Source organism: Poecile atricapillus, chromosome 5, assembly GCF_030490865.1.
Source record: "Poecile atricapillus isolate bPoeAtr1 chromosome 5, bPoeAtr1.hap1, whole genome shotgun sequence".
NCBI classification, from domain to species: Eukaryota; Metazoa; Chordata; class Aves; order Passeriformes; family Paridae; genus Poecile; species Poecile atricapillus.
Window position 1 is genome coordinate 30,471,407 of NC_081253.1, and position 27,755 is coordinate 30,499,161.

A 27,755-nucleotide genomic window follows, 5' to 3' on the forward strand; every position below is an offset into this window, starting at 1 on the left:
TCTGGCCACTGTCAGAGGCAGGAGCCCAGGCTTGTTCAACCTTTCCTCTGAGTCAGCATAGCAAGTCTTTACCTTCATTTGCTGGCTGGCACGAAAGGAGAAGGAAAGCATTTGTACTCTGCTGCAGTCACCGTCACAAAAATCCTGTTGTTGTCAGCAAGAGCTAATACGGATGTCAGGAGAGGCTGAAATGACTCCATCAGGGAATATTTGTAAAGAGCTATTTGGGGCACATCCTGCATTCCTCAAGTACCTGCAGGAATGGCTGTGATTAGCAGGGGCAAAATGACTGTACATCCTATCCTAGCTCTCCCTGACTAGATGTCCATACATGCACTGAGTATGGCTCGCTTATCAGCGTTTTACAAAAAATAGCCCTTTAAACAAGTCACCTTGTTTCAGAGAAAGACATTGGAAAGCTGCTTGTGAGTAACGTACAATGTAAATCCATTAATCAGGCAAAGCCACTGGCATATCTCTACCTAATCATACCACAGCACTTATTTCTTTGTCTCTCCCATGTTTATATTTAAATCAAATAAATGCAGCAGTCAAAAAATTCTGAGCTGGTGAGGGAAAAAAAAAGTCATTAAGCAGCCTGTTCAGAAGTGCACAGAAAATGTGTAATGACAAAGGACTGTTTCTGAAAGCAGGAAAAGTAGGAATTTAAAAATGCCAGGCATCCTGGGAAGGGAGGGGAAGCATGCCAAGCTGTCGTGCTCTGCCGGTAGCAGGAATTTCGCACCGTTGGCTTCCATGTGGGTGCAGAGGTGCACCCATAAGGAACAACAAGCTGTGAAAAGAAACCATCAACAGCCCAACCCTGACCAGACAGGCTCTGAGACAGCAAGGAGATATTTTAGGTAGGTTGGAGGTGCCTGGTTATGGCCATGCCAATATGCCAATATGCCAGCACCTGCCTGAGCTGGACCTGGCAGAGCCCACACATTGAAGAAAACAAGGAAGCAGCAAGACACTCAAAAATTTAACAGGTCAAACAGCAGTGGAGAGCCACAGGTTGCCTTTGTGTTGTACCAAGAGCTGGAAAACATAATCAGAACCTTCTTAATACAAAACAGCCTCCTTTGATCTATAAGGGCTTGACAGGCTCCTTTGACAATACAGAGATTAATCCTGAAGGTAGTTGAGCACACTGGGGCTAAAATTTAATTTCAAGAAACATTGGAAAGAGAGTAATTATTTTCATATTTGTTTAACAGTACTAGCAATTCATTCTTCCAAGAGTGCTTTGTCAAACCTCAGGACAATTACTAAAGGCTATTGTATAAATGTGGAAACGAGAAACAGCAGTCAGTATAAAGATAAATCTGAAGGCACAAGACAGACATGCGCTTATCCATAAATAAAACATTGCTCCTATGGCCTCCTTACAAAACCATACCTCGTTCTGTGGCTTCTCATAGCAAACACAGGGGGCTGACTTCTGTTAGTTCTCTTTCCTTCCCAGGCTCTCAAGGTTTGCTTTTAAATTAAATACAGAATGATGTTTTGAAGTTCATGACAGTGGGCAAGCCCTCTTTCTCCACAGGAGGGATGCAGCAATAAAACTGGTCCTGCCAGGTGCTGACCTGCCTGTCTGTATGGGCTGAGGGCTATTCAGCTGCACTAAAGCCCAGGTGTCTGAGACTCAGTCAGGGTGTCAGCATCAGTGGTAGGACCACCAGTGTACTTACCACAAACCCTCTGGAATCAAAAAGAAACAACAGATTTAGGTAACTACTAAGCTAAGCCACGCATCAAACAGTGGCCTAAGAGCCAAAAGTGTTAATTTCTGAGTCAGCACATACTACTGGCATGCTCTCTTCTGGCATCTCCATCCACCAGCCTAGTTTACCCCTCATGTTGCTTTCCAGAGGTAATGTTCCTCCCCACCACACTGGCACAGACACAGGCTCACTCACAGCAGCACTCCCATCTGCCCTCCCACATCCAGCAAAGCATTCCATAAGAGAATATGTTCTGTTCTGGGATTTTCTGGGTAAGCAATGACCCACCATAAGTGTATTTTCTCTTGGGACCTTTCCCCACGGATAAATCCATGTAAGGCATTAGTGCTGCACAGCAGCACAGGGCAATCTCACAGCTGCTTTTGGGCTGCATCAATGCTCCTTTACAGAGCTAACAAGATCCCTTGTGCTTGTAAGCAGGGGCTCAGAGGCTCTTGAAAAATGAAGCCTATAACCTATTAATCAAAGCAAATTTAACATAATAAATAAGAGCCTGTGGTCAAAAAACCCCAGCTGCTTCTGTATTGCAGATCCAAAGCAAAGAAGGAATCCAGTCAGATTTGTATCACTGCTTCCTTGCTCCATAAATAGCTGCAACTGCCATTCTAAAAATAAACCAGATAAATATTTAAGGCTCACTTCTACTTAACTTACTGTTGTGCTTACATGCTGGTTACTGTTGTGTAAATCAGGAGAAATATCAATGAGATCCATAAATTTACACCACAATGAAGTCAGAGGGAAGCGCTGTTTCCCCAGTGATCACAGACAAGTCCTCCCATGAACACTTCACCATCAGCTTTCCTTCCTCCTGACCCACAGATCCCTTTGACAACCATGGGAAAACAAGCATAGGGGGAAATGCCAAGAAAGCTGCTACAGTCCTTTTGCCTAATCCATAAGATGGATAAATAATTTTTTTAAAGGGTACCTCTGTCCTGTTTAATTTTTAAGCTTAGCCTGAACAAAGACTGCAGAAGATACCTGCTCCCTAGAGGAGTTTAGGAGAAAGTACTCTGCTGGAATTTTCTATCTAGCTTGGTATCTATACTTGTCAAATAAAACAGCGATTACCATAAAACTACTGTAAAAATAAGCAGCTATACTTTTCTTTTGTAGATAATTTGTCTGCCCCCAAAATAACTCAGTATTTTGCCCATGAAATATTTCAGACTAATGCACTTCTGAAAAAAAAAAAAAACAGTTGGAGATGAACAAAATAGTTTCAAATAGCTCTTCTGTCTAATTTTAACTCAAAGACACCATTTTACATCAAATAAAAAGACAACATAATGTACCTGATAATGAATGGCATTATTTGTGAGGGCACTTACAGACCACAAATTATTTGTATTACTGGAATAAACATTCAACAGAATTCACCAAAACATGTGAAACTATTTAAAGGAAAATACAGTAGTTCTCCATCCTGAATAAACCAAGGGGAAAAAAGCAACCCAACACAACCAAAACCAAGCAAACTGTGCTTGAGCACACATAGTATTGTGTTGTTCTGATTACATGGGAAAACTAAAGACACAAAGGCTGCCAGTTTTGCTATTTTTCCTTGCTTTTCCAGGAAACCAGATATTAAGTACCTGGCTTATAAACCTCCAGCAGTTGATCCCACTTCCTTTGACGTTCACCTCCTACAAATGACACAATCCAACACCCACATAGCAGCTCTAAGAAATCAAGAATGCTGTTGCTTCAACAAACCCCCATGCACTTGGGGCTAGCCAGAGAAAGATGAAACACTCTGGAACTCTGCAAACAAATTATACCCATTGCTGACGTAAGGAGCGGGAAGAGAGGGCAAAGGGGAAAAAAGAAAAATTACATAAACCAAAGGAAGCATCCTAGGTCATCCAGAGCAAGGATGAAAACCTCATCCATGTACTGAGGTTTTAACAGCACACCTGGAAATTGAAAGCCTCTATTAGCTCGAGCGAGAAAGTAAAGAGCAGTCTGCAAGTGGGCAATGAGCATCACTTTGTGCGGTAGAAATGGGACTTGAGTGCCATCTCCTCAGGCTGGCCTTGCAGGTGCTGCAGGGGAGAGGGGCTGCCTTGCGTTGGAGCCCAAGGCAGGCAGGGCTTTGGGGGGCACAGAGAAGCTCCCTCCCAACCAGTGCCTTACACAGCTATTGCCTATTCCTGTGGCACAGCCCAAATAAATCATCAGCAGGAAGCACCTGGTGCCTTTGTGGAAAAACATGGATTCAGCAGCACTGAGAAGATTTGGTGTCCCATCAAACACTGCAGAAAGCTTTTGCACAGCTAGATGAGGGCATTGTGGATGATGCTGAGTGTTTTAGGAGTCAGAGTGTACAGGGTGGCAGGACTTCAAAAGCCTGGGAGGAAAACACATGCTGTGGACACTGCTCCCCTTCCTCCTTCCCTGTTACTAAAGTGGCAATTTGTCACATATGGAGCTCAAGAGCTCTGCATGCTGCATCCCAGGAATGTCACCCATCGCTGGAACCAACAGCATTGCTGCCTGCCACAGCCAAGCATTCCCTTGAGTGCTCCCAGCCAAAAGTGGTTCTCACTCAATTTTTCACAGCTTAAAAGACCTGGGAAGGGCAGAGATGACCTGCACCTGTAAGTGACCTCCCCCTTCTCCCCCTATTTTGAATTATATTTGTGAGCAAACAGGTAAAAATACTGCCTTTAAGCTCAGAGCTTTGGCCTAAGTACCACCACCATTTAGGAAATCAGACAAACGAACAGGAAACAAGGAAAATTCTGCATAATTACTCAGAGCCACCCTGAAAGGAGGGCTGTTACCAAAACCACTGAGTCTCTTTTTATTGAGGATTTCTTACTGCAGTAGAATGCTGCCTAATAGCTGCTATATCCTGCTTGAGCGAGTATATTCTCCTCGGAAATCAAGCAAAGGTTTCTAATAGTTCTTGACAGAGTGTGGTCCCCTAAAGCTACATTTTCTGTCTGATTCATGCTGACTAACTGTAACCCTATGACAGTTATTGAAAGTTAATTAGCAGTGAAGTGCTAAGAGCTCTAAAAATGAAAATACAAGCGAGAACAGAATGCAGAGTGTCTCCCTTCCCAGAAAAAATACTGTCAAGAAGGTTAACATAACCGAAAAAATATTGCAAGTTGAAAATGTGAGAGGGATTCCTCTAATAACTTGGCTGTGATGGTCCCTTGTTGTGTAGACACACAGCTGAGAGGTAACATATTCCTAAGAGTTTATCAGGGACCCAGTATTTATTTCTTTATTAAATTTGCTAGAGGAAGTGCCTGGAAAGTTACATAGAGACAACACCCAAGTTACATAAAGACAAAGATATAAATCAATTGCTGCTTCCTTTGGGGACTTAAGTTTGTCAGATGTTGCACACGCCATCAAATCCCAACTATTTTTGCCCTTATCCTTCACTTCCTCAGTATTTGCAAGGAAAAATCCACAGTTAGATGCGAGCCCAGCCAGCACCAAGCAGGCGTAGGAGGTGAGGCGAGGAGAGCCACAGCCCTGCACCACCCACTCCCTGCAGATGTAAGCGCCGAGACAAGGTGCGAGGCAGTGGGCAGCACCCTTCAGGTGTTAAAAAAGCCCATCCTGGCACCTCCAGAAGTTGGATAGAGCCCTGAACAATCAAAAGTAAAACTAGAAGCAACCTTCACGCAGAGAAGGAGCATTGTTTTAAGAACAAGGTAGGGAACGCATTGAAGCAAAGCAAGTAGGTTGGAAAAGCCAAATGTAGGGCTCAGTATAAAAATAGACAACAGTGATGCCAGAATGCCTTGGCAAAATTGTGTTTATTGATTTTCATAGAACAGGGAAAAAAGCTCCAGCCCTTTCCACCCCTGACTGCTGGCTGTGACTCACTAGTGATCTAAAATGACTGCAATGAGCAAGCAGGGACTGAGCTGAATTGGACCTCGCTAATGTCTTCACAGGGGAACGGTGTCCTGCTCCAGGCTCTCCTTGTGGCTGCTCAGGAAGTACAGAACAGCTGTGGATGTCCACCTCCATCACAACATCTAATAACACTTCGTTCAGGCCAAGTCCTCTGCGTGGACAGAGGGTCTGATTAATGTGTGGTTCAGCGTCTGGCTCAGCCACCGCTGCTTGCCGGCACCCCGGTGACCGGGCTCGGCCTTTCCCTGGGGCTGGGAGCCGGCTGTGTAAGGATGACATCAAACACTGTCTCCCGTTCAGCTGGGTGACTGCCTGGCTTGAGGTCTGCGAGTGTCCCGTTTGCTTTGGGACTACTTCACACCTTTACTGGGCAGCCAGCATTGTGAGGGGATCACACTTCCAGGGACACGCTTTGGGCCGAGCTGTTACGTTCGGTGGTTTTCCTCCTCCTTTCCAAGCGCACCCTCTCAACCCCACGGCAGCCGTAAGAGGAGCCGAGGGCGGCATGTCACACTCCAGACGGGCCCCTCACCCCCGCACGGCTGCTCCGGCACAAGTGCCGGGTGCCGCGGGTGGAGCCCCGGCCCGCTCGTGGCCCTGCGGGGGGAGCGAGCAGCGGGGCCCGCGGGGCCGCACCACCCCTGCCCCGCCCTTCGCCGGCCGCGAGGGCCGGGGCTGGAGCCGGCGGCGGCCGCATGGCTCCGGCACGGCCGCCCCGCCGCCGGCAGCGCCCGCGGGCCCGTGCGGGGCCGGGACTGCTCCTGCTGCTCGTCCGGCTGGCGCTGCCCGGGGCGGCCGCGGGCAGCGGGGAGGCGCCGCCAGCAGGTACTGCCCGTCCCCTCCCGCCCCCGGGGCAGGGCGGGTGCTCACAGGCCGGGGGCTCCTCGGCCCCATCCCTCGGGAGCGGGGACACGCTCCGCTGCCGCTGCCCCTGGGCCCCGCGGCTCCCGCTGCCGCCCAACATGGCGCTGCCCGGCTGACGGGCCGGGGCCGGCTCGCCCCGCCGGCAGCTGCAGCGGAGCCGGGCCAGCCGCGGCCTCAGGCGCTTTGCCGTGTCCCCCGTTCTCCCGTCGCGGTTCGGTTCCCGCAGGACGGCGGGCGGGCGCTGGGAACCGGCCCGGGAGAGCCCGCCCGGACAAAGGGACCGCGGCGCACAGGGCGGGCGCGTCCCTCCCGCTCCAGCGGCGGGGCCGGGAGCCGCCTCTGCGTGTGCAGCTCCCTCTGGCTTTCTCAGGAGCTCGGGCCAGGGGAATCGGGTGCAGAACAGATCTTTTATTAACATATTTGAGGGCAGGCAAACCCCCAAAGGCTGTTCTCAGGTGTAGTAGCAATAAGGAAATCGAGAACCGGCTTCCTCCTTGCATTGACGTTCTCGAGTCTTGGGCGTCCTCCGGATGCTGTAGCAGATGTTGATGGCTCATAATTCCAAATTCCTTTGCTTGAAGTCTCAGAATTTGAGAGTTACTCTACCTGTGTGTCCTCCCAGTAGCTAAACCCAGCACCACGTCAGAGTTACCTGTTCAGAAGCATCTCTCCTTTTGGAATATCATTGTTTCACTCTGTGGAACTGATGCAACATTTCAAGCGCATGATTTTTCTCAATAAAAATACCTCAGAACTATGGGTAGTAAGAAAATACTTGCTAGCCTTGTCTGCGGATGGCATTGCCTTTGACACGGATGGATACTTTATCCATAGTGACAGGATGCCCTAAGATGCCCTTCGGGGAAGGTGTGGACACCGGGCTGTGTTTTGGCCTTGCCATTTCCTGTTCCTGGATTATCTTGGTTTTAGGCCTGGGTAGTGCCCAGCCTCACCTTGCTGCGTCAATCGTCAGCACTTCAGTGACAAATAATCCTTTTGCAGCATCATGCGATGACTTTTGTGAAAGTGCCTGCCTAAAGGTACAGCCAGTGCTTGTCTGAGTGGTTGTGCTCCTTCCCACATCCCTATTGCCATGGATGAAAATTAATCCCATGGTTAATTTTTCCATAGGAAAAATGCCCAAATTTTAAGGTTAAACCAGTTTAGTAGGATCGTGTGTGGACAATAATTCTGTAATGCTATAATAAACCTAAGTAAGAACTATAATAAACCTAAATAAGAACATCCACACAGAATTTTTCATTGGCTTAACTAAATTTGTTAAAATATAATTTAGCTTAATTTCAGCTTCCTTATAGAGACACAGCAGGGTTTTACCTGCAAACAGCATCTCCTTGTCTGGATTGAGACTGCAGACACCCATTTTGCTGCTCTGAGTGCATGACAGCATGTTAGCAGTTATTACTGAGCTTGGCTGAGACCTACATTTTCTATTCAGTAAGCTAGATGAGTCCTTCTGTTCAGATGTGTAATTATTTCCTCTATGCTTTTCTTAATTATGTTCTTGAAACACTGTGGTAATGCACTGTAGGGTATATTTTACACATGCATATAGATCAGAATGTATGTTATTCAAACTTTGCTCCATTAATCTTTTAGGTCCATTTCTGTTCAAAAATGAAATCTAATTCTGAAGATCATAGGGGCTCACTAACATTTCAGGAGGGTTAGAAAAATTCACATCTCTAATTCAATGATTTATGCTGAGCTGTCAGTGCAGTTCCTTTACTACATGCCATGGCTGGACTGTGACAGGAAAAAAAAACGTTCTAAAAAGAAGAGTTGTGTGATTTCACATTTCTGAGGGAGAGGAGTATGACTTTTGTGATCAGCAGCCGTGTCATGTGCTAAATGACTGTGTTAATATGTAAGTCTGTTTACCTGCTCAGACTCCCACAGTTGTGTTCACCACTGGTATAGGGAACTGTGGTGGAGTTACACCCACTCATGCCAGCAGTGAATTTGGCCCAGAGGCCCTATTCCATTGCCATCAAAACACTGATGCTGAAGCCAAGCTTTTCTGGATTACATTTTTTTAAAATATCACCCTGGATATTTTTTTTCCAAAGGTGTTGCAGTTTACTTTGGAGCCTAAATGACTTGATTAGAAGTCAAATTTGATTTTCCATTTAAATCATATTGGAAATGTTTCTGTCAGCATTTACAACAATGAAATTGACTAAAATTAGACATTTGTACTTGACAAATGCCTAAAATTAACTGTTTTGTTCCCCCCAGGTAAAAACTGCAGCTTGTTGCAGGAAATGGATGTTATCCAGAAGCAGGATGAAAACTGTTACTGCTATGTGCAAAACAGAACAATTCACTTACAGTACCTGTGGTCGACTGTCCAGGTAAGAGGCTGTTCTGGGGATCAGTCAGTGTATTTCATGTGAGCTTTTCCCAGGAAACCACATGGCCAGTTAGCAAGACCAGGGCAGCATCTCTATGGAATTAATGGTTTTAATGAAATTAAATTAATGGTTATTAATGGTTTGAGTGGGACCATGATAGAAATGCAGCATTGTGAGCCTCCAGTTGGGATGCAGTGCGGTTTGGTCTCTACTGTAAGGATGGCAGCCAGGCTTAGAGTATGATAGTGCCACAAAAACATTAATTTAGGATTGTCTGTTACTTTCTTGCACACCTTTTCTGTTGATGGACCACTGTTAACCTCTGCAACAAATATTTTTGCTTATCACCAACTGCCTTTGTGGAGCTTCTAAATTTGACGACTACGTGCAGTTCTGTGGCTCTCTCACCACAGCACACCAAAGTGTAGGAACCAAATGCTTGTTAGATTGTGACTAATGAACAAATACCAGCAGCAGTGTGTTTGTTCTCCTGAGTAACAGAGGGTCATCTTACAAGATACACATTTAGAGATTAGTTTGAAGCAAATAAAAATCTCTTCAAGAGTGGAAGCAATAACAGCTAAAGGAATGAGCTAACCATCTCCATGGTTCCTTTTCTTTCCTGAAAAGTATGTCTCCAGACAAAGGAAGGAAACTGTTTCATTTTGTCTCTGTTGGAGGACTTTTCTCTCAGATACAAGAAAGTGGAACATCTCTTTGTCTGTTCCCAGGACTATTTTCCTCAGGAACATGTTGCAGATGTTTTTATGAATGGTAGCAGGTTCCAGGTGGTAAAACCCTCCATCAGTCACACAAACTTTCCTGGAGTCAATGTTTAAAAGCAGGAAGTTCAGATTCTTTTCCACAGCAAATTGCTTGCTGACACATTATCTCCTCTCCCAATACAAACCTGGTTTATTACTCATTGCATCACTTTTTTGCAGATGGATCTTTGTTGTCTAGTAGGCCCTGATGAAATACTCACCATGTATCAGAGCTCTCAGAAAAATCATCCCAACTAAAAAGATGGACAAGGTCTTTTACCAGTTTGTTGGGAGAGGGCACTGGGAACCAGCAAACAAACCCCAGAATACCCAACAAGAATGTGGTTCTATTCAAATTTCTGGTTATGCTAGCTTTCATTTTTGTCATCCCTCATGTCCCCAACATGAAGATTGCATTATAAGGAAAAGCAAGTCAAATGTGTTATGGTTCAGGAAGGGAAGGAGGAAGGGTATGAACATTTACAAAACACACTGTGGACAGTCAGCTATTACTAGTTTTGTTAGAAATTTGTGTGTGGGCAAGTGTCACAGTACAACCAAACCCACTGTGCTTTTGAATGAATTGAGGTCCCTCCACTGAACTTGGCTGCTGCTGAGTTCTCTGAGTTACCTTGTAAGGTGATTAATTGTAAACTTAATCTTTGCATAGTATAAATAACCACTACTAAACAATTAAGATTGATTTTCATTACCATGCATGGCTGATACATGATACAGTTCACAAAACCCCACAGTGATTCTGAGCTGCTTCTCTGTGTATTCTGTTCTTTGTTTCTAGATAAAAGTTAACAGCAGAGAAAAGTTCCGGTTTGAGCCTATTTCAGAAAAAAACAACTGTCGGAATTCAGAAACTGTTTTTGAGTTTGCTGCATGTGCTGTTCAAGTCCTTTGGAAGCCAGAGACATGTACAGAAACTTTTCTGAGCATAAAACAATATGGAGAAGATGTTTGTTTCAAAATACAACCCTTCAAAATTGAACCATACATTGTGAGGGTGAAAAGAGAAAGTAAGTACCAAATCTTTGAGTTTAGATTACAGATGGCTTGGTATTGCCAGTGCTACTGAATGTACCATCTCTTCTGTAAGAAGCTTAGGACTTTTCTGTTGATATTTTATATAATCAGCATTTCAGATTGAATTAGTCTAAAGTCAATTTCTATTTCTTTCCCCCCTTTTTAGTGCTAGATGGAAAGCTCTTGTTTTTGTTTGTAGCTGGAATTTTTCTGTTCCATTTTGCAAACAGCCTGAGCAGGTGAGTACTAGCTGCTTTTGACCTTCTTTCCCAAAGTGTGTGCATCTTTGGTCTGTTTGCTAAGCTAAAGAGGCAGTTCTTTGGGAAAGTGAAATAAGGAACTAAATATATATTTAAAACTTCCTCATACCATTTGTGTTTGGACAGATTGTGACATATGTTGGAGTACCTAACTGTTTATCAATCAGCTGTGTTAGGGTTCTTGTATCCAAGCTTCCTGCACTGGGGGACACCAAGACAATCAATCCTCAGTGGGCAAGTATGTGGATCAGAAAAGTCTTTTCCCTTTTGTAGACCACTGAGGATAACAGAATGCTGATTATTAATGATGCCTTCCTGCGGAGGAAATATTTAGGATAAAGTCATCTGGGGCCTCTTCTGCCTCCACCTTTGTGCCAGCCTTTCTTCTGATGCACATTTTGCATAGCATGTAAGGGAGGATACTCAGTTGTTACAGCAAAATATGTGCCTACAACTTCAAAGCAAAGTGAGTCACAAAATAATTGTCAGGAGGCACCTCTAAAACAAGCAGAGCAGCAATAGGTTTTATAGCATTAACTCTGAATTAATAAGATGGAATTTATAAATGCATATGCTTAGGAAAAAAAACCTTGTGGGTTTGTGGAGGGTTTTCTGCATTTTAAATGAATATAAAACTTCTCTTGCAGTACAGAACCATATTGGTTATTTAATTTCCTTCTGTGTACTAGAGACTAGAAGGTCAATGCAGTCAGAAGTAGTGTGAGCTTAAAAAACTGCAGCACAGTCTCTTAACCTGTAACAACTCCAGTGACCTTAAGTATCTGTTGGGAACTTTTCCTAACACAGATTTAATACCTGAACTGGGCCTGTTGACCATGTAACTACAACTCTAACTTACAGCTGATTTAAGTTCTTATTGAAGATCACTGCCGTTTTTACAAATGTTGGCATCTTAATCAATTACAAATGATACTTCTCACCATATTCTCTCTTGTTCTCTTTACAGGAGTGCCAAGTTCTTTTACCTTTCTGGAATAATACTGGGTGTTCTTGCTCTGCTAGTCTTTGTCCTGTTGACACTTAAAAGATTTATTCCAAGGGTAAATCTACATTTATAAAACAAAATAATAGCAGTCATCATAATACATGAAGTGACAGTACAAAGCCTGATTCTGATCTTATTCTGGTTTTGTGGCCAGGTAACTGCACTGAAATTACTGCAGGATTGCTTGAATCAAGTAAATATATTTAGGTCAGAGTCATTTAGCTTCCTCCTGAGTTTAAACTGAACAGGTGTTGGTGATGTACAAGAAGAGTACATTCTGAAACATAAATTATTTTTATTGAACTGGAGCTAAGCTTACCTTTGAATCTGTGAATCAATCTAAATAAAAATATAGTTGCAACTGAGACAGATTCTCTTCCATTCACGAAAGACAATTCACTGTAAGGCAGATGTAAATTTTTCCTTTACTTTTATAAAGCCTGTGTATTCCCATAATATTGCTGAGATATGTTAATTGGGAACACACGTCCATAGGGTTATACTGTGACATTGGGACACGATACACAAACACAGGGATGCAGTTGCTCTGCTTGTAATTGACACTCTTTTGTTGTAGCATGCAGAGGATTCTGCAGTGGAAGTCTCAAACCCTGTAGGTCTAAAGAATTTCACATCTATTTTGGCCTGTGAGTTCCTTTGGAAACCGTGGTCCTGATTCTGACTTGAATTTTTTTACCTTTGTTTGTTTGTTTTTAATTTCTAGCACAGTACCTTCTGGATTTTAATGAGTGGCTCCTGGATGGTCTCTCTCTATTTTATTTACTGCTTCAAAGAGAATATACAGTGGTTGTGGTCTGAACACAAAAACTACCTGTTGGGTAAGAAAATTACCAAGAAATGTGCTGCTGATTTTGGTTTAATTTAGTAGTCAGATGAATACCTGCCCATAAAAAAAGAAAATCAAGTGACTCATTTATAGAGCTCTATTTTCTCCTGAGCCATAGATGTTGAAACATTCTAAAGGTTCCTAATCCACTCATTTGAGTGTTTACTCACATTGTATCATTAAATAGAGTTTGACGTAGAGGACTAGTTCTAAGAGCAGATTTTGCTTGCATTATTGTTCATTGATTTGCTGTCACATACTTTCCCTGTAAGAGCAAAAGGGCAGCTCCTCTGGTTTGCACTTTGCTGGATGTGGGAAATGGATGCACACACTGGGAACAGGATGTGGATGCAGGGACTGACAAACCTATTGATCTGGCACCTGCCTCCACATGGTCATGTGAGGAGAATTCATGTGCAGCCCAGAGCATTGGCTAAAAGCTGTTCAGAGATAACCGTGTGAAGTCTTGGCACACTCTGGAAATAGAAAGCACATAAAAGATCATGCACTTGTCTGTAAGACAGCACAAGAATCAGCAGGTTACACTTCACAGCAGCTGCAAGCTTTGTGAAGCAAAGTAAAGTTTCTAGGGGTAGTTTTCATCTTTTTCTCCATGTCCTTTTGTGTTCCTACAGGGTATTTTCTGGCTGTTGGGATTACCAGCTTTGCCATTTGCTATCAGCATGGGCCACTGACCACGGAGCTCAGCATAACCTTGTTCACATGGATGCTCCAAGTAACAGCCTTTGTCCTGATCTACTTGGGTGTCACCATCCCTCAAGTTGCGTATGCAGTCATAGCAGTCAGCCTCTGCTCCAAAGGCCTGTGTTACCCCCTGGGTGCTGCCTGTCACATTGCCAGGTCTGTGTCTGTGAATGTCCAGGTCCTGGGAGAACCAGGAAATACTGGAAACTGATAATGAAAAAACCCTACACTTCAATAATGGTTTAGGAATTTCTAATTCTTCATAATTTTGCCAAATGTAAAACTGCAGTAGGAAAGGTTTAAGGTCCAGAGACACAGAAATTATTTTCCACTTGGCAGTTTTAAGCAGGAGTTTTGTTATATGGATAATGGAAAAATGTGACTGTGTTCTTAGGACAAATGTAGCACCTTCTAGTCCACAGCATATGGCAACCAGAACATTTCTGTTTGATTGATTAGGCTGCAGCAATACTGCCTTGGTTTGACGTGTACTGAGAGAAGCTGCAGGGAACTCACATGGAATCTTAGGGATAAAAGAGTGTACCATCACCAAGGATGCAGCTGTTCAAAAGTGACAGTTTTTGGAGGTTGAATAGAGTTCAGAGACTAAAATCACACGTCCACAAAGTAGTGTTCTCCATGATTTTAGTTTTCCAAGTTTGTTACCTCCCTCGGATTCATAGAAGCAATCTATCAGAACTATGGAGATATTCCTCAGTATTCCTAGAGGCCCATTTACATTGTGGATTTGGAATGCTTAACTTGCTAAGTGTTTTCAATAGCAATACAGGAACAACGTGTTTGCTCATCCTTGAATTTGAAGAATGTTTTAGCAGAAGTGCAGCGCCTCAAATGAAGATTCTGTAAAACCCTGCCAATTGACATCTGTTTTTTACCTTCAGTGATGGATAGCATCCAGCTTCAGAGTATTTGGAACAGACTGTTCCATAGTTGTGGACTCTGCTGAACCGCAGAGAAGTAGGAAGAGGCAAAGGCTAGAACTGGCATAACCAAAATAATAAAAACCAAATAATTTGGGTTTGGGTTTTTTTTACACACAGTTTAGTTTTGAAGAACATACTGCATTGGTCTTGTCCTCTCTTTTTACATGCTGAAGTGTGGCCTGAGTTGAACTTTTTTTATTTTAGGTAGAACTTATCATTTGTTGTAGACCAATTTTTGCCTGCAGCTGAGGAACAACAGCTGTTTCAAAAGCAACATGTAAGATCAGCACCTGTTGTAATCAGGTTCAGAACACTCTGGAATCAGTATGATGTGGCCACAAGTTCACTTTCAAGTTTTACACTGAAACACTGTAGATTATTCTTCATGTGGTTCTTTCTTTTTGGTTTTAATGAACTGATGCTTCTATAAAGAAATAGAGCTCTACAAATCTCTCTTAGGAGAATGATAAGGGCTTTCTAATTTTTCTGTTTCAAAATCCTTAAGCCACAGCACCAAACTGTGAGGCTGTGATGCCAGATACACAGTTCAGAGCAGCAAATATATCAAAATAATTTAGAATCTTGCAGTATTTCTTGTTAAGAGCAGTGGATCTCACTGAGCCAGCAAGACCCTTCACTACTTGACTACAATGGCTATAGTTCTCTGCTTTAAAGGGATGTAAGGAGGAAAGTTGAATGCTGCTGATGTTGGAGCAGGTGTTTTTATACAGAGCTGAAAGTTTTATGGGCATCCAGCCCTTGCTTATCTTAACTCATCACAACATTTAAATTGAAAGCAGTCGACAGAAGGAAACAGAACATGGCACACTTTCTAATTTATATCTAATTATATTATACATTGCTACGCAGCAGCTAAAAAACCATCAGATTGTAAACATTTTGGCCTCAGACTACTCAGTTTTGTAATTCAGAGCAAGATTTAAGAGAAGCAATCTAGTAAACAACACGAACAACTCACAACAGGCTTAGAGCATTGCTTATCTTTCAAGTAACATATGCAGACTGGGTTTTGATTCAGCCCGTGTCTCTGCACAGACACATTTTGCATTTTGCACCTAAAAATGGCTGAGCAAGCAGCCATCTCTTTAATTCTGTGAGATTTTAGTCCATGCATACACAATAAGGACCTGATCTAAAGCTCATTAAATATCATATGAAATTCTACAGCTTTGGTTCAGACCTAGGGTAAACAGGCTAGCAAACACTACATACCTTGTCCTCAAATGTAAGAATGCAGCTTGTTCTCTTGAAAGGGTAGGGGTGACTAATGCATGTTAATAGCAGGTATAGAGAAAAAGGGCAGATAATTACATGCCGGAAGACTTTATAAATACTGATTATTTTAATTTTGTTCTAGAAAAATGAAGCATCACTTTAAATCAAAAAAATTGGTGTTTAAATACCTTACTGAAGAGGAGTATCGAGAACAAGGTGAAAGTGAAACTATCAGAGCTCTGGAGGAGCTGCGCTCATTCTGCAGGAGCCCTGACTTCCCGTCTTGGATAGCTATATCCAAACTCCAGGCCCCACACAGGTAAGAAAGCCCTGCTCCTCTAAAACAGGAAACACATTGCACTGACACTGGCACACAGCAGATCTAAATGCCACTTCAGGCACTGTTCCAGGTGTTTTTATCTTGCATATCCCACTCAGGACCACAGCCACACCTCTCAAGGGTATAACATGCTGGTGGCATTAAATTTCTGTTTGTTCCTCCCTGACCACAAATTACTCTTGGGAGTTTGCAGACCTTCACAGCTAATTTATGGTCACAGAACTTAAAGGCTTCCTACAGTGTGTCTCTGTAAGCTCTTGCAGAGACCCTGGTGGCTCTCTAACCAGTGAAATTTGCCTCCTTCAGGTTTTAGAGCCGTGCCCTTTTCTGTGGTGTAAAATTGGGGCAGGGTGAAGATACATACTCATATATCTATATTAAGCTCTCCAACTGCAAACCTGCAGTCAAGGAATCCTATTATTGAAGTATCACTATATAAGATTAAGAATACAGAGAAATAAATCAATACCTGCAACTAGCATGTAGAACAGGTAAAAGAGCTGTACCACATATAGCTTAAGAGATAAACCTAAAACAAATATAGGGCAGGAAGGGTCAAGCAAGCAAAGCCAGAAAACCTTGCAGAATGTAAAATTAATCGTAACAGTGTATTCCCATCAAAACAAAAACCTGAAGATATCAGAAGCAGAGTGTCATATATTAGCCAGCCACAAAGACTTAGTCCTTGCCACAGAACCAAGTGTCACGGTTTTAAAGCAACCCCAGTCAGCTTGGAATTTAATCAATAATGAGTTAAATCCAGTTTCAGAACCTTCATCTCCCTTGGATTGGCACACAGACAGCCTCTCTGCCAGGTTTTATAGATTTACTGTTTACAGTCTTACTTTCTAAGCTGCTTGCCTTCCTTTAGCATGATGGAGAGATAAAAAGGTGAAAGCTTTTTGTTGTATTGTAGAGCTAAATCCCACCGAATGTACAAAACAACTGAGACACATGTATTTTCTAGCTGTCATTTCATTAATAGAGTTGTTATAAACTGTTCACTGGTTGAGAATAGGGAAATAAAAAGGAGAATCAACAGCAATCAGATTTAGAGAACTCCTCCCAGCTCCCATTAAGCATCAGACTGTGGTTCATCCCAAGGCAAACCTGTTCCCCATTTAGACTAACAGAGCTTCCAAGAACAGCGAGGTGACGACATTCATCTCACAGAAATGTTAAGTCTGAAATGTAAATTATTGATCAGTTTACCAGAACTCCAGAATATAGCTGCATTTCCTTTTTCATACATTTCTCTGATACTGTCAACACTTACCCAGGTGTCAGAACTGCCGTCTGTTCTCACACTCTTGCCAGAAACCTCCAGCTCCATTCTCTCTCCTCAATGGAGTTGCCCACTGAAAGTAGGATTTGTGGCAGATTGCTTATATGGACAGTACTAAGTTCATGCTTTGTTCTGGCATTTACTTGGAGCAGCTACAGAATTCCCAGTCTGCAGCTCCATCTTCACCAGAGGAGGAATTCTTTGGGAAGACTTGAGCTCAGCTTGCCCATACTGCACACACAGCACTAGCAACAAGGTGACTACACTCAATGTAGGAGTGCAGAATTCTTGCCATTTTTTTCCTTTCATTAGCAATATTCACACCTGAATTCTTACAGCCTTTGTCTCAAATATGCTACAGCTTTAATTAATTTTTAGAAGCAAAAGTACCAACTACCCCACTGTAGAAATGCTTACTCTGAATTACCCTGCAAGTACTGACAAGACATGAAAATGATGTTAGATCTTCTTGCTTAGTCACAAGACCTTGCAGATGGTTTCCAGAAGAGCAAAAGTTACTTCTACAGAAAATACTGAAAAGATGAGCTGGGAAACCAATCTTTGGGGTTGTTGCCATCCACTGGAACTTCCCCTCATCTGCACTGCCTGTGGGGATGTCCTTACAGCACTCCTGCTTAAGTAGCAATTCCCTACAATTTACAGTATTTGTTCTATTAATTTCTAGGCTGATCACATCTCCCTTTCAAAATTTGGCAGGTTTGCAGCTTTTGTTTTGGGATCTCCCCACGTTTCACCTGCAGAAACAAAGGCACATGATGAGCAGTATGGCATTGGGAGCTCCTTCCTGGAAGAGCAGCTGTTTGAGACAAGGGTACAGTCTGAGCAACATGAGCCAGCCAATTTTGTCCATGAAGAAGATGAAGAGAATGAAAATGAAATGCATACACAAATTCCATTTCCATATGCTACTGAGCTGCTCTGAGCTTTGGGAAATAACAACAAAAAAAGAGACAGAAAACACACTTGTCTTAGAAAGGGAGGCTACAGAATGAGAACTCACACTTGGCATTTTCTTGTGGTTGCTGGTGGACAAAGAAGGATTTTTGAAAAAACTGCTTCCTGTATCACCAGTGTTACCTGATTTGAGCAACAGAAGGAAACCACAGGGGCTGTTCAAGTGAAGAGGAATCTTATGCTATGGGTATTTTCACTGGGGAAAGAAACATCAAACATTGTGTATTTCCAAGGCAAGTACTGGAGACAGCCTGTCCACCAGGATGCCTTCTTTTATCAAGGACACTACCTCTAGTAAACAGAATCTGTTTTGGCCCTTTCCATCATCAGGTCCTCTGTGCTGAGCACTAGAGGGAGGAAAAGCCATTTTTAATACTCTCCTTTTACTAAGTACCCTCTGTGTCAACACTTCTGATAATGCTGTTAGAGTGTTGATAAACTGTGTTTGTTGTTTGTGAGACTATTTCATAGAGAGTTAACACTGCTGAATGAGGTTTGTTTCCTCTTCTGGCTGGGCATGTCTGTTAGCTTCCTCCTGCCTCTGCCTTTAAGCTCCCCTTTCCCCTCAGAATGCTGCCTGACTTTCCACCCTCTGCTTGTATTATTCTGTTCTTGACCACTGCTGTAGTTATACTGCATTTTGTTCTTTCCAAGTCTTTGCTTATTTGCATACTTTCTTCCCTCTTGTACAGATCTTCTGCTAAACCTTTCTCTAGCCCTCTTAATTCTCCACCTCTGACAATGCAGATGGTTTAGGAGAGGTTTTCCATCCCCAAACATTTTTGCTATTGCCTTCAGTTTCAGTTTACCTCAGACAGGTGCTGTTGTCTATTCCAGGCCTCTCAAGAGCCCCAAAAAGGCCACAAAGGCTGAGGCTGTTTCAGCTGCGTGGAGAAACTGATTAACAGGGCCAGAGTGCTGCTGGAACTGGGAATGCAGATAACCCACACAGAACTCCACTAGCCTCAGAGTATTCAGTAGTTTACTGAGTAAGAAGCAGAAAATCATTCCCAGCAAAACAATGTGGGAAGATACCTGGCTTTTACCTTCCCTTTCTCAGCTGTCTGTGAGATTTCTCACAGGAGGTACTTGGGGAGGAAAAAAGACCAGGGAGAGAAATTTAGGCAGTCACGTGTCTTTCAGTTTATGTATTACACAGTCCTAGGCTAGGGAGTAGAGTGTGTACCTCAGTTCATCCACCTGCAGATGTCATTTCTTTCTTTTAGACTATCCCTCCCTGTGTTCTTCTGTTCACTTCGCAGTTTTCCTTTACTGTCTTAAAAACTGCAGAAGGCAAAGGACTATTAATTCTGTCACCATCTGATCTTACAAACCCACCAGGAACTGTCAGTGATGGGGAGTAATTGGTGCTCAAGAAGGGCATGTTAGACTGGGATCTACCTGCTTTAAAAGGGGTGTCTGTTCTTTGTAACATGCCTGGTGGTGCAGCATGACTTCAGCAGTGCAGGTGCTCTCCTGGGTTCTCCTTGTCCATCACTGCACCAAGGACAAAACCCGTTACCTCCAATGGTGCTAAATGCAGCCATACCATAACCCAAGAGCTCCTCTGTGTAACAAAGGACTGAGTTGGTGCTTGAAAGCCTTAAAGCCTTACTGACGTGGTCTTTCCTTCTGTATATTGCTTCATCTTTGTTTCAGTTTAAAAGGAACACTTCCATTTTACAGTAAAGAGACACTTAACACCCTTTAGTGTCACAAAATTTTAAGTACCTCTGCAGAATCGAAAGCATGTTTAGCAGAGAAAGCCATGTCAAGCCGGTGATCCAAAATATACTTGCTGTTAAGTCAAGGACATTCAAAAACAGGGCAAGAGTTCTGTCTAGGAAGGCCACTAGCAGCAAGACTCACCCCTAAGAGAGGCTGCTGCTACCAAATCCAAGCTAAATTGCCACCCACACTCTGGAAGTCAGGTTTGGCTTGGGGGGTCTGGCACTAGCAACAAGCAGTTGTGAAAACAGAGGAAAGTCTCATTATCTTGGATAGTTTGGGAGAAAGGCGGAAACTCCTCCCTGAACAATTACTATAGACCAAATCAGATTTATTTAATCTTTGTGTCATCATCATGAAAATAGAGGACTTAAAATCATTACAGATGAGGCAAAGGATACTCAAAGAGATGTCTTAAAAGTTTTTGTGCATGTTTTAAAGTACACAGGGTTGTTTTTTTTAGCCAAGAACTCCCATCCAAGCAATTTGAGGCCAAGAAGGGGAATCAGATTTGTCTGAGCTTAAACACATAGTTTTTCTGGATGTCCTCTCTTTAGTGAGGTAGTGATGATTACGCTTCCATAATATGCAGGTATGTAAGTGCATATATGTACTATGTAAGTACATAACATGTATTTACATACAATAGCCCAGATTATACAGTAAGTATATTGCCTAAGCAATATGTTAAATGGAGAAGCCCCCATCTCCCCCCCCCCCATTAGGTAATTACATGTTTTAGAAGAATACCTCAACATACCTTGAAGAATACCTTGTTGAGGAACACTTCAACAAGGAAAAAAGTTAAAAACCAGTAAAAATTAAACAAAAACCATCCCACGGTGTATATAGTTGTGAGATCCATCATTTGGCAGGGATGGGTAAATACTATCCAAAGCAGAGCAGGAAACTACTAAATGCATGCAAAATAGAACAACAGCAACAGGAGAAAGATAGTGGCTATCTTAGTGGGTAGCTAATACTGACTTCAAAAATCCTCCCAAGCCTGTTCCAACACTGGAAGAGTTTCATAAACAAAACCTACCAAAATCAGCTGCTGTCACTGGAGCCCTGTTTACTTGCACAGTGCTCCTGTGACATGTGGAGATGACACACAGCCTTACTGAAACACAATTGTTAAGTACTGTCCACTGTTCAGCTAGAAAATCTAGGAACAGAATCTAGGCATTAGCCCATTGCCCTAACTCTTACAAAAGCCTTTCTCCCTTAACAAAGGATGTTATATTTATCTCTGTTCTCTGTGGTGCTCACAGTGATGCCATGCACTCCTCCATATCGACCAGTTTACAACACATTGGTTTGTGTCCCTGACATTCCCTGCACCCCACACAAGGGAATCGGTGCCTACAGTCAGATTTTATTATCAAATACTGTTTTAACACAGTGCAAGAGTGGTTCCCAGGCTCTTGGTTCAGCATCCTCCAGTGACTTTAGTAAAAGGTCATTATCACTGAATTGTTTTCACTTCAGGTGGTTATGTTCACTGCTGACACTAATATGAACAAATAAAATAAAAGCTCATGTTGATATTAAATATGTTACGGATATTTTATATTTCTTACCACAGTTTTTACAGTTTCACAAATATCAAAATCCAGGTGTACATTTCCATTTTGCAACATAGAATGACTATACAATTCCAAAAAGAGCAGGCATTTCAAATACACAATTCTGAAGTGTAAACACAGTGTACAAGCTCTTCACTTCACAATCCAGGTGCTATGCAGTAGCAGCTGAGGTAACACCATACAGCATGAACTCAACAAATGGTTGGTTAGCCTCAAGATGATGTTTAGCATCCTTCTGTCCTGTCACCTGTTCAGTCTTTAGTTCTCCCCCAAGTTATACAAACATACAATAAATACATTTCTGATTTTAAAGGACACTTAGACAAGTCATGAGGATTTATGTGAGTACAGTACATTTAAGTTCAAGTGCAAAAAAAGGAACTAGTGGCTAGTCATTGATGTCTCTTGTCTATGGTGTTGGTCCCAGGCACTGCCAGAACGTGGGTTGTTCTAAAAGCACAGCTAAAGCACAGCTACGGGACACCCCTTCAGTCAAGCTAACAGATGTCAAAGTGGGTAAACCTGTGCACCCCCTTCCCTGCTCAGCTGCTGCCACCTTCCTCTCCCTGACTCTGGGCTCCTGTTGGCCTTGCCTCTGGCTCAGCGCAGTCCCACAGCGGCACCTTCCCCGTGGAAGGCCTCGCACCTCACACACATCTCACTTGCAGGAGGGAGCTGAGCAGTGCTCCCTCAGTCCCATGGGAGCAGAGTGCTCAGGATCTCCCGGGAACAAGCTGTTCATCTAAGAAAATGGGCCAAAACACTATCCTGACTAAACCCCCCCCGACTCTTCCCTGAGCCCGAGGATTTCCCTCCAGCAGCAATTTTCACTATGCACCAGCACGAGCTGGCTGCAGACAGTATTAAGAAGCATAACAAAATATAATCCAAAGTCCTCCAGTGTCTTGACATTGGGCAAAGTAACTTCCCAAATGTACCGTAACTGAGTTACATTTGCTTCCTCCTGAGAATCTCTCACTCTACTTGATTTCTGCATCCACTACTCTGCCCCTATAATGCTAAACATTAAGATTTTTAGGTGATTCCTCCCTACCCCCCCACCTTCCCTAGGCACTTAAAGCTTACCGTTTTCTTAATAAATAACCATAATAACTACACTGCATTAAATAAACCTTTGTATAGATGATGAAATAAAAAACCCAAAATGACCATTGATCAATCTCGGGCTGTGCAATCTTGATCAAAGATTCTTGTCTCAATACAACATCAAACCTAAAATTACCCAAATGGACCTACCCTTATGCCTAACTGCAGGGCTGCAAGCACAGAGGGTAACTTCTTCAGAAGCCTTCCTCCAGCTTTTGTGTTGCACTAAAACTCCAGTTCAAAACCTTTGCTTTGCAGAACTAAACTATTCTCTCAAACAACACATTAGCTTCAAAAACATATTCTTTGAATATGCATGTGGTTTACTTAATCCATCGCCATAATATCAAGATACACTTCCTTAAGCTACTCTGTTTCTGTGAAATCTTTCCAGAGACAGTTTCATGACATTCCTCGAATTATTTATTATTAGATCTGGTATTTTCTAATAGACTATTCAGGGAAACTCAGTGTCTCTCTTAAAAAGTATTTTAATTTTAATTTGGGAATAAATTTAAAGAAAAAGAAATTATCCAATCATGTCAGACACAGTGTGCCCCAACAAATGAGGAGTAAACTCCCTTTCTTCCACAGATGGCAAAGAAATTTCATAGCACTTGACTCAGCTTTAGCAAAGCAGCCGAGAATTCTTCCTACCATTATATCTGGCCACATCACTTCCCTCAAGAATCCAAACTTTTGGCTTCCCTGCTCATGTTGCTCTGTGTAGTCATATGAATATTTTTTATATAGTTAAAAGCTTGCACTGCATCACATTATGATTGTTAAGATGAAGGAAGTCCTACTTTTGAGCTCCTACTCCAGCGTTTCCCAGGTGAGAAGCAGAATTCCATGCACTGGATTTGGTAAGATGAGCGCATCTCAGGGCCCTGCAGCAGCAGGCTGAGCATCATGATCCGACACCACACGGCTGCCATCTGCTTGGGAATCTGATGGTGCTGTAGGTGTTGGTGCCGAACAATTTCTGGACTGCTCAGAATCTGTCGGATTTTGGGGTTGTCTTGCTGAGCTAGCTGACGAAGCGCTGCAATTCTCATTGGTTTTCTAAAAAGAGGGGAAAGGATTACATGCCAAAAGTCAACATAAACACTCAGGACGCTGTCCCCACTGGCACACCCCCAGATGCATTCAGGCACTGCTGGAAAATCACAAAGCACTTGTTTTGAATGCCCGCAACATAACAACTCAAAGTTAAAGCAGCAAAGCAAAAGTAGTACATTTAAATCCAGATGACACTAATAGCAAGCAGACAGCAGCTTACCTTCCATCTCTTTTCCTAACTGCATTTTCCCAAGAAGCATGCAAAAAACAAACTTGTGTTTCAAGGGGAAAAAAAACAATTAACTGGACTTCAAAGTGTTTAGACAAGATAATTCTTTGGACTAAGCAGGTCTGTAACTTTTTTTTTTTTTTTTTCACACTTCTTAAATACAGCTTTTCTCAGTGGATCCCGCCCTCCCCAAGATACTGGTCAGACTTTCTGACTTAAAATTTCTGCTGTATTGATGTACAAATCCACCCAATCTTCTCAAACAAAAAAGCCTTACCAGGGAACATAAAAGATCATTTAAACACCAGTTACATTCCCAGGGCTGAAACAGCAAACATCCACACTAACACGTTTTGTTAGAAGGTGATACATTGCCTGAATTATTTGTTTCGCACTGAAGCTTAGAGAATAAGGCAAGTATGTCCCTTTGTTTGAAGGACTATAAGCAAGCAGAAGGAAAACAGATCCAAAATTTTAATGAAATAAGGAGGTCACATTTTTGTCACTAATTCTTTGTGCACTGACGCTCCTTTCAAATTATCTATCTTCATTTTAAGAAAGCTATTTAGCAAATTTAGTAAGAGAGCTGGGCAGTCTTTTCCTAGTTTCAGTATTTTAATATCATCAGCCTAAAATAAATGACTGAGCATAAAACCTGAAATATTTTGGAGCAAGTTTGTCCTTTTGGAGCACTGAAACAGGGATGAGAAATTTTGGAGAATACACATGATGAAGAAAATTATACCATTTTCTTGATGCATTGAATTTTGGCACATTAACAAGACATACTTTTGTATCAGGACTATTTTTACAGGAAGGAAAGCATAGTGAAGAGACCATGTGCCATAGAAAACAGCCACAAAAGTCCTTCTGGCCACTTCACAGTGCTCAGGGAAGCAGCTGGGCTGTGTCCAGCAGTGTTGGACAAGTCACATTCAAGACACCTCACACCTGGCAAAACATTATTTTCTCGCCATGTTCACTGCCTGAATTCTGTGTAACTTTTTTGCTCTGATTTAGCAGAGGGCAGTTTCCACTAACCAAGACCCTGAGGACATTTATAATGGGAAACTGAGCAGTTTGTTTGGTCACATTACTTTGATGTCAGAGACCTTGTGACATCTTCTGCTCACATTCTTTGACTCTGGAAAGGTCAAAGCTGAACAAAAACCCCAGGCAACCTAAAGCACATCTGTAACACATTTCCAAGAATAAAGTCAAGTAAGAAAGGCAGGAGGTCACTGACCAGGTGAAACTTCTACACACAGCTCTGCTGATTCACACTCACATCCCAAATTACCCATTTCTAAAGACAGCACTTGTGGAAAAAGCATTTCTGTGTTTACGCCTACTGGGTGCAAGAAGGAACCTCACCCACTCCTTCAGACAGGTAAACACTGCGGTTGAGACTGACCATGCTGTCCTCAACCCTGACAGCACTTCCCCACTTGGCTTAGCAGTGTGTTCCAGCTCCAGTCAGAAAGACATGGCCAGAGCATTAGAAGTTCAAGATCCAAGCCCATCCAACCACTGAGGCAGCTATTACAAGCTGTTCTGTGGGGAGACTGAACAGAAGGGTAATGGTGCACAGTAAGCAGCAGCCAATAGATTTTAAGTCCCAGGATGGCACTTATATGGTGTAACTCTAGGTAAAAAAGAGATGAATTTCATTTGAAAAGAAAGTTCTGTAGCTGTCTGGCACACAGCAGCCATGTACATGTCTGCCAGCATCATCTAAGGAAGGAAAACTAAATAAAAATAATTTTACGGTCTGTTAAGCAGCTGTGCATCTTCACATTTAATTGCCACCTTGCAAATTTTGCAAAATGCATAACATGTACATTCCAACTAATACGAAAAGAAGTGTAATCTTAAAGGGAATCCAAATATATCCAAGTCTGTAAAATAGAGTCCCCTTCCATGTCTCTTCTTCTCCTACCATCTTCAGGAAGATACTACTCGCAAAGTTATTCCTGCTACATAATACACAGAAAACAACTATTTCATGCACTACCTCAACTGCATGAAATATTTCAACTGCATGAAGTACTTCACACTGCATTCAAGTGTGTCACAAGTCCAGCTTTATTAAAAGCTGACAGGGAATACCTGCCAGGTACTAACAGATTTACACAGCTATAAAGGTTTTAAAGCAGCTAAAATTACATAAGAACTTCCTGAACATTAGAAGATTACCTGTAAAGGCTGATTCTCAGGAGCTGGATTGGTTTTGGATAGTTTAACCATCTCTTTTATCTGGTAGACAGCATAAGCTAAGGTGACCCATGGAGAAGAACTGATGCCCCAGGCAGGCTTGTTCACATCCTCTTGCTCTTCTTGGTGTTTAGTTTTCTTTGGAGGGAGTCTGGGCTCAGTCCGAGGCATGATATCTTCCGACTGCTGTTGTACAAGGTCAATAGTTGCTATGGGAACAGGACTGGAAGGCACTGGAATCCTTTCTGCCAGCATTGTCTTTTCTGAAGTTTAAAACAAAATCATCACTGGCAAAGCCAACAAACTTAAAAAAAACCAACCTCTAAGCAGACAATGAGCATGAAGTGTTTCTTGCTTTCACACTGGTTATCACTGCCCTGAAAGCAGAACACTGGCACGAACAGCCAGGAGCCAGGCACAGCACAGTCTGGTTAGGGAAACGTGGCTGGTGCCTGACAAGCACAGCTGCTGTGCCACTGCACAGGGGCTCAGGAGGATGAAAAACTCCAGTTGTTCCCAGCAAACAGTTACTACAGAGTTATGCAGTTAGTGAGACAAGAATTAAGGATAGTGACACACTGGAAGACACAAACTATCTGTCAAAGAGATAAAGGAAGAAATCCTCCCAAGAGACCTTTACATCTAAGGTCTTCCAATACTTTTCATAGCTATCTTGAAATGTCATCCATAAAGTGACTCTCATGACCCAAGCCAATGTGCCTTACAATCTTGAAGAGCCAGAGTATTCATACAAAAAATAATTAAACAGATTTTTAGTAACTGGGGGATATCTTCAGTAATAGCTATGTGCTCCCTGTCAAAAACACATTCTGTAAACTTTGAAATTTATTTTTTTCCAAAGAAAATATTTTACAGATTAAAAGGGTCTTTTTTTTTTTTCAAAATTATAAAATTACATTTGGTTTACAAACTCCTGGATAGTACTGGATATTTTAAGCAAGGGCTGGATGTTCTCAAGGAGCAAAGAAATAAAGAGAACTAATCCTGCACACACTTGACCACATGCTTCATTTTACTCATGCAACTGGTCTGCTTGAAAGCAGCCTAATTACTGTCATGCTTTGAACATATACACTGTTTAAAGTGTATATTAAATGAAAACCAAAGACAGAAACAAAGAGAATAAGGTCACTATGAACAAACTGGCCTTTTGTAGATTCACGTGTAATTAACTGAATGCCAATGGGAAACTGAAGCAGCAAAAAAAGCCTTTTCACCTTTCCATTTTTTGCCATTATCATTTGAACACAGGTGAAGAAAATACTAGCAAAATACATATTTGAACAGTATATCAGTACAGGTAGCTTGGTACCTATAATTTACTATTCTAGCTAAAGAAAACTAATTTTTATTTCATACTCAAAGCTCATACTGGAAAGTATTTGGGTAAAAGGCAGCTCAAAAATTTATGACTTTTCACAGCCAGAGTTTTATTGTCTTTGTAAGAATTAGATTTATGGTATATCCCCAACTTTGCTCCAAGTATTTAATTTCTGGTTAGCCTTTATATTAAGCAGAGATTAAAAAGTTCAA

At 42.3% G+C, this 27,755-nt stretch overlaps 2 protein-coding genes across 2 annotated transcripts in view; one reads left to right on the top strand and one right to left on the bottom strand.

Annotated features, from left to right (window-relative positions):
• Positions 1-6,225: 6,225 nt before the first annotated feature.
• NEMP2 (nuclear envelope integral membrane protein 2) lies at positions 6,226-18,716 on the top strand. The gene is made up of 9 exons (XM_058839667.1): positions 6,226-6,461; positions 8,760-8,875; positions 10,439-10,667; positions 10,841-10,913; positions 11,902-11,995; positions 12,665-12,779; positions 13,423-13,648; positions 15,815-15,991; positions 18,015-18,716. Exons 1-9 carry the CDS (start codon positions 6,332-6,334, stop codon positions 18,238-18,240), a joined length of 1,386 nt encoding a protein of 461 aa, XP_058695650.1. The 5' UTR covers positions 6,226-6,331; the 3' UTR covers positions 18,241-18,716.
• Positions 18,717-21,555: 2,839 nt separating this feature from the next.
• MFSD6 (major facilitator superfamily domain containing 6) overlaps positions 21,556-27,755 on the bottom strand; it is a 28,022-nt gene continuing 21,822 nt past the window's right edge. The window contains exons 6-7 of the mRNA XM_058839666.1: positions 26,184-26,464; positions 21,556-23,761 (exon numbers count right to left, since the gene is read on the bottom strand). Coding sequence (XP_058695649.1) covers positions 23,579-23,761; positions 26,184-26,464 — 464 coding nt within the window. The 3' untranslated portion in view covers positions 21,556-23,578. The remainder of the gene's footprint in view (positions 23,762-26,183; positions 26,465-27,755) is intronic.